The 7,500-nt window shown below is 37.5% G+C and overlaps 1 protein-coding gene and 1 non-coding gene across 2 annotated transcripts in view; one reads left to right on the top strand and one right to left on the bottom strand.

Moving 5' to 3' along the window:
• Window positions 1–4,026, top strand: part of LOC122258682 (excitatory amino acid transporter 3) — a gene marked incomplete at its 5' end in the record, with an annotated part of 10,866 nt that extends 6,840 nt beyond the window's left edge. Inside the window, 2 exon segments of the mRNA XM_086556581.1 lie at window positions 117–251; window positions 466–4,026. Coding sequence (XP_086412707.1) covers window positions 117–251; window positions 466–637 — 307 coding nt within the window.
• Window positions 4,027–6,470: 2,444 nt separating this feature from the next.
• Window positions 6,471–6,589, bottom strand: LOC122258687 (5S ribosomal RNA). Its single transcript, XR_006223709.1, has one exon. It is a non-coding gene; the product is annotated as a 5S ribosomal RNA (ribosomal RNA).
• Between the last annotated feature and the right edge of the window lie 911 nt (window positions 6,590–7,500).

Below are 7,500 nucleotides of genomic sequence, written 5' to 3'. Positions count from 1 at the left end.
ATGATGATGGTGATTGTAGTAGTGATAGTAGTAGCAATAAGTATGGTAACGATGATAATTATGACAGTAATGATAATAATCGTTCCATTACTGATCAAGACGCACTCTCTCAACAGCATCACAGCCACAGCAGCAGCTATCGGAGCAGCAGGCATCCCTCAAGCAGGTCTGGTCACTATGGTGATGGTCCTGGATGTCGTGGGACTTCCAGCAGAGGACATTACTCTCATCATTGCTGTGGATTGGCTATTGTGAGTTTTTTCTTTTCTTTTTCCTTATTGCGTTGGACTGTCTTTATGCACGTATAAGAGTGTGTGGCATATTAAGGTTGTGTGATTCACTTGTCATTATTCGACCGTTTTATGAATTTCGAAGAAGGCACGACGCATTCCCCATCGGAGAAAAGGAGAAAAGCGAGAGGTGTGTTCCTCATGCTTATCCTTTCCCTTTTCCTGTTTTCCTCAGGGACCGATTCCGTACCCTGATGAACGTCCTGGGCGACAGCATAGGCGCCGGGCTGGTGTACGAGCTGAGCAAGAAGGAGCTGGAGAAGATGGGGAACGTGAACGCCAACGGGGACGTGGAGCGACCCTCCAGCGAGATTGGGATGGACGCCGTCGAGTCCAGCAAGATGTGAGAGAGCGAGAGAGACGTCCCGACGCCCTAACCTCGAGCTGAAAAGCTTGACCAACTCCTCTGCGGTTCCTCTCGCTTCCACGCTACGGGCTCTTGCTGCTCGTAGTCCCCCGAGGAACCTGCGCAGAGCTGGATGGGATCAACAGCTTCCAGAAAGAAACACTTAGTAGGGGTGGCGTTCCGAGGGAGTTCGCTTGCGCCCTCGCTCTTCCCCCTATCCCCCCAAAATGATAAAGTTAGAATACATAAATGTTTACTTATACAGGGGAAAATAACTAGCGTTCAGGGTGTAATCTCTGGAAATAACAGGTAAATGCTTTTTTGATGAACCGTATTTTCACAAAGATGAGAATTTTAGATGCCTGAATTTTTTAAAATGCTGTGGTGGACGAGATCCATCGGGTTTTGTAGCAGAATATTGAAGCCAGAGTCTAAGACTTTTTAATTATAAGAGAAAAACTGAATTAAAAAAAAAATGTCTTGTAGAATTACTGTGGTATATGAAGGTAAACCTTTCCCTCGGTCTTTATGTCTTTCTTTGTTTATGTATTCATAATTACCTTGCCAGGTTTTCGTATTCTTTCACTACTATGGTGCTTCTTCCACAAGCCATTGTATTTTCTACGGATAACTGTATCATTTCTTTTAGTTTATTGTGTAGTAACTTCTACATTGCACAACCATTTTCCGTTATATGTTTTGTTTGAGATATTGACTACAACTACTTGGTTGTCATTTTTGTATGTATATTTTCCTTTCCTTTTATTATTATCAAACCATGTAAAAATATGTATACCCTATCTATTCTTACGCTGTAATAATACTTATTTTTGTTTACTGGCAAGAAAGTTCATATCATTGTTTTAGAACAGGTTTAGGGCACACCATTGTACATAAATTAAGTGCATTTATTGTATATCTGAAGAAGAAAAAGTTTAGATAGTATAGCATTTGGAATTGTATAGAATGCAGTTTTGTAATTGTTGTGTTATTGGAAAGTCTACAGATATATATTTGTTGTAAAGTAGTTTGTAATCTCTCAGTGGATGTTTATCGTCTTTGACGTTGTTCATAATCTGAAATGTTGATTATACTCTTCTAATAGATTCTATTGAAAAGATGTTTGTAATAAAAAAAAATACACTTATTAGATTCCATATTGATTTATATATATATATATATATATATATATATATATATATATATATATATATATATATATATATATATATATATACACACACATATATATATACACATACATATATATATATATATATATATATATATATATATATATATATATATATATATATACATATATATATATATATATATATATATATATATATATATATATATATATATATACATATATATGTATATATATATATATAATATATATATATATATATATATATATTATATATGTATATATATATATATATTATATATATATATATATATATATATATATATATATATATATATATATGACTGTATGTAATTTTGGAAGTTAGTCAGAGCATTTTAATTAATTTGAGAGTTAACCAAAATGTCTGCGAAGGAAAGGACTAAAACTCCACTTTACTTTTGATACAACATTGTACATTTTTAATGGGATTTCTTCCTGTAGTTCATACATCACCTACACTGTATATATCCGGTGAAATGTACAGAAGGAAATGCAGTTCTTGAATGTTAGCATGAGTTTCAGTCTATGGAAATGTATGGATTTTATGGCTACTGTCAGATTGTGCAGAGTTACGAAGACATACGATGCTTGTTTCAAAATACTGTTCACACTTCTAATTTCTTTTGCTTCTTTGATAAGCAATTGCTATATACATTTCGGGAGAATCGTTAGTCCGAGATCTGGTCATAGGATTTTCTGATTTCCTTATTTTTCATATATTTAAACTTAACTAATATCCAGTCTTTGCAGTCCCTTCGACATTATTTATACATATGATTATAAAAGTATGTTTAATTACATAAATACGTTTGGATTAGTTCTTAATGTGTGGATGTACCTGTCGATGTATTATTTACAAACACTGTTGCATCACGAACATAAATAAGTAAGCGTTAAAACATAGATACTCTAATATACATATACGTAATTAAACGTGTTGATGAATAAGCATAAGCAAATATTCAGTATTTTAGTTTGGGTGTTCAGATAAAATAAGTCACTTATTTCTTGTAGATAATGTTTGTAAGGAAAAAGGAGAAAATATTAACATTACCAACGAGAGATTATTATCATGTTTACATTTACGAACTGCATATGTGTTTTTCCTCTTCTTTAATATTGACTTTTCAGAGAAGACGCTAGTCTAGTGAGCCCACGTACCTCCAGTTACTAAAGAAGGGTAGTTATGCCAACTGTGTGTATGGCAACCCGGGGTTTTAAACTACTGCAATCCAGACTATGTAGTGTTTTCTGTAATCCGTGAGAGGCGAGCAAAGTCTTCAGGAAAAAAATGTTCGTTTTAATCGATCCAGTGATGGTAATGATCGCCAAATTAGCTTTTCCAAAAATACAACTGAGGAAGTTGCTTGCCTCTCCTCAGCTGTTGAAACACAAGTTATGTGTGTTTTTTGAAAGCGAGGGAAGGAATTTACGATTTTCTGAAAGAATCTTTGGGTCTTTTTGGACGATGTTCCTCTGTTGTTTGTTTGTTTAGGGTCACAATTTCAAAATTCTTTTTCTATTACCTTTGAGTGAAAGCGTTTTATTATAAGGATTTTTTTTCTCTCTCTCTCTTAAAATCATACTCTTCTTAATGATTGTACTTGAATCTTGTAGCTACGTTTTTTATATATAGAGCATAGATAGTTGAAGTAAGAGTTAAGGAATATTTGTGCTTAGCATCAAATAACCACAGTTTTATGTGAAGTATCTAACATGGAATTAAGACTTCGTTTCCCTTTTTTGAAGATATTTGCACAGGTATAATAACACATTCCAGTCCCACATACAAACTAAGAAAACATATCAAAATAGATTCATGCAACTCAAGGACATATTTTTGCCTCACGTTTCCCCTCGGTGGAATAAACAGCACTGTATTTGGGACTTATATTATATGTTATTATATGGAGTGTCATGAATGCAGAGGATAAGGTATTTTAGATCGAATGGAAGGCTATTGATATACATGAAGGATAGACTTGCGGACCAAAAAAAAGACAAAAAAAAAAAAAAAAAAAAAAAAAAAAAACTCAATTGTGGATTTTTTAAAATGTACTTTAATCAAACGTAAAGGCCAGTACAGGAACAGATCATGTGATGTGCAAATCTAATGTTAAATATACTCTCCTTCCCTGCCAGCTGTATGTTAAGTTCGAAATGCAGTATGAGTAATAAAAGTTTATAATACAGTGGATGCTGTATCATTGTATATACCTACTTTGCTATCATTATTGCTGTTGCTATTATCATTACTGCTACATTTTTTATTTACACGGAAACTTTCAATCCTCACCCTGTAACCATACCTACACCTCTGTATCTGTAATCTCATACGCCTCAATCAAGGACTTTATGTATCATATCATAGTGGTTAGAAATAGATGGCATCATAATTGAATGTCATTGACTAAATTGAGGCATCTAACGACACTGTCAAGCTATTGGGGTCTGTTTTCCCATTCTCAATCATGCCAAAAGTTCCAGAGCTTCTGTGAAACCTCAGCTAGGAAGTTCAGTAGATATATTTGTGCACGTGGATACTGATGTATGGCAATGTAAAATGTCTCTTTTATTATCAAGCTGTTTCATGACTAGAACAGTGGTGAAAGGAGTGTTCTTGCAGTGTTCTTTGACCTTGAGAAGGAATATGGCACCACTTGGGAGAATGTCATACTCATAAAGCTGTATGAGTTTGAGAGCTGAAAGGAAGTTTAGGGTACGGAAGGGTCTCAGCTATCTATATAAATCAGACAGGTGTCCCACAGGGAGTGCCTGGTGTCCCAGTCTGCCATCGCTATCAATGATATCGTCAAAGCCGTCCCAGGGGCTGTCTCGCTTGTATCTAGACGATCTCAAACTGTGCTGCTCAGTGGGAAGCTCCTAATGTATTCAGGGACACATGCAGACTGCAGTAAAGCAGGTTGTGCAATGGGCAACACACCAAGGATTCAAGTTCTCGCTGAACAAGAGCATGGCGTTGCATTTTCAAAGAAGAGGAAATTTCCATCCATCTCTCTTCCTAGGATCAAACGCAACTTTCTGGGTTTAATTTTTGACCCAAGACTTACATGGGCGCCTCACATAAATATCAAATCAAAGGCAATGAAGGGATCCTGCGGGTTGTTGCTGACCTGTCATGGGGAGTTGACCGCAAAACGCTCATGTGGCTTTTATGAGTGCTTATTCGAATTCCTGTGGAGGGTCTCGGTTTAAATCTCGGAATCGGGGTAAAAAGGGGGTTTCTGAAGCAGAAGTTGAAGAAAGGTTTCTTCGACACCTTTTAAAGCACCAAAGATCAGCTGGTTCGAAATCCGAAGATGGTTTACGTTTTGCAGCATTAAGAAGGAACCCTGTGGCTAGCAGTCTTCAAAATCAGCCTCGATTTCCACTGCAGAATTATACGTCATCCTTGCGGCGGTCAAGATGACTAGGGACTTCAGGAACCAATCCATTGTGATGATTTGCGACTCTCGTAGTGCACTGCAATCTATCAACGATTAATTCTCATCACATCCACAAGTGAGGGAGGCTCATGACTGGCTTGCGGTGGTGTCAGCACATAAGAAAGAAACGAGCAGATTGGAGGACCGCGGCATCTGCTGCTCAGCCCTGTGATGCTCGATTCACTCTCCCACACTGACATGAAGTTCAGTATCAGAGGTTGTTTTTGCAATAAATGGAGGGAGCACTGGAGGCATACCTCTGGTGATAAACTACTAGGGATATGAGAAGACCTTGGCAGTCAGGAGACCAGCATCAATCCCAGCCGACGAGAGGTGACGTTGGCAAGGCTTGGGAATTGAGCACACAAGATGGCCTCATGGGTGGGCGATGGCTGGAGGTGATGCCCCTTTTTGTGAGGGAAGCCAGGACCCATTAACAGTCGCCCATGTAGGGAAAAGGTGAAAATGTATTGGGAGAAGATTGCGGTGTAAATAGTTTTATTAGTTTCCTCAGAGAAACAATGTTTCAAATCAAAATAAGAATGGCAAAATTCATATAACTTCTTAGCACACTAAAAATGTGCAAGTGAATACGCCACTAATACCCATGGGCGTTGACGCGGCAGGTGATTGAAAATAATCAATCAGTCCTCAAAATCCGATAAGTCACGGCCACACCAACGCCCTCTCGCATCCAAGGCGGCCAAACTTTCTTAATTTCCTCCTCCTCCCCATCAACCTCCTCTTCTCCCACCCCCCTCTCCCCATTCTTCTTCATCCATATCATCATTACCTCATCAGCGTATCATTGTCATCATCTCAGCAAGATCTCTCTCTCTCTCTTTTCCCTTCCTGAGGAAAACATTCTAATCCTTAGTCCTAAGCACAAGAGCATTGTGATGCCGACAAAGAATCCTGCAGTGACAATGGTAGATCATGCTTTAAAAAAAGATCCCTCAAGACCCAACATTGTTTAATTTCACTAATTGGCAAAGTAAGTATCATCTAAAACAAAACTGAATAGACAAAATTGCATTTACTTTTGTTACCACCTAGACAGATCCAGCCTATGCTCAGTCTCTCCCTCCTTTTTTCTTTTCTAGAGGTTACTTTGCCATCTATACTGATATGAAAAAAGAACAAGCACACAAACACATAAAACATTCTAACATTCAAACACACACGTAAAAAAATGCCAACAGCATCTGGTGTTCCCAGGCGGTCACCCATCCAAGTACTGACCAGACCTAACGTTGCTTAACTTCGCTGATCGGACGAGAAGCGGTGCTTTCAACGTAGTATGACCGTTGGCAAAGGTGAAGGTAATATCAACAATAATTATTCTGGTTGCAACTATGGTCAACCTATCTTACACTTTTACTTTTACATTTCCCTGCCTTAACACCCGACCAATAAACGGATTACATCCTTCTTAGTATCATCACTAAAGAAGAAAGAAAGAAGGAAAAAAAGAAGAGTCTGATATATCCTTTCACTAATCGTCCACTCCTGCAACATTGTAAATAAGGCAGGGTTTGGAATCAATGCTTGAGACCGAGTTAAAAGCAGCTTTGTTGAGGTGGTGGAAGATGTCATCATCTATGCGTGAATTAAGGAAGTGTGGCTTGTCAATGTACAGATAATTAATGTGGGGATCAGAGAAACACAGCTACTGTCTATAAGCGTGTATTCCGGGAGAAGTTCGTGGAGAGAAGAGGGTTGTTTACATTACACTTTGTAGATATTGCCGTAGGGTGGCGCATATAAAAGAAAACGTTCATTTTGTGGGGTAACTAAATTAAACGTGAGGTATTCTTATGAGGTATTTTGTTGGTCTTGACATATATTGTGAAAGCTTGGTAACTACATAGCATATGTCTGGTCTGGTACCTGTCATAATATATATAAGGCTACCAACTATATGTAAGAGTTGCATCTGTTTCTAGAGTAGAAGTGTTAACAATACTTAATTCACATGGTGTGTTTCTTACATGACAATCTGACATTCTAAGTCTGTCCAAAATATTTTCAAAATATTTAGTTTGATTCACTTCAATGTAATCTTTGTGTTGAATTTTCCTTTACCGTTAGGTCCAGGTTTCACTTGATAAACCCATCATCCACCCTCTGCTGTGCGGTAGAGAAGTGTGTTCATAGGTGTTGTTGTCCTGTAGTGAAGCAATCTTCTTATCCATGGCTTTCTTCCATTGTCCCTCTGGAGAT

The sequence above is a fragment of the Penaeus japonicus genome, unplaced genomic scaffold, assembly GCF_977035675.1.
Source record: "Penaeus japonicus unplaced genomic scaffold, GWHDUDI00000001_assembly GWHDUDI00000032, whole genome shotgun sequence".
Taxonomy (NCBI): Eukaryota; Metazoa; Arthropoda; class Malacostraca; order Decapoda; family Penaeidae; genus Penaeus; species Penaeus japonicus.
Note: the sequence above shows the minus strand (reverse complement) of the source record. Positions and strands in the feature narration are given on the sequence as shown.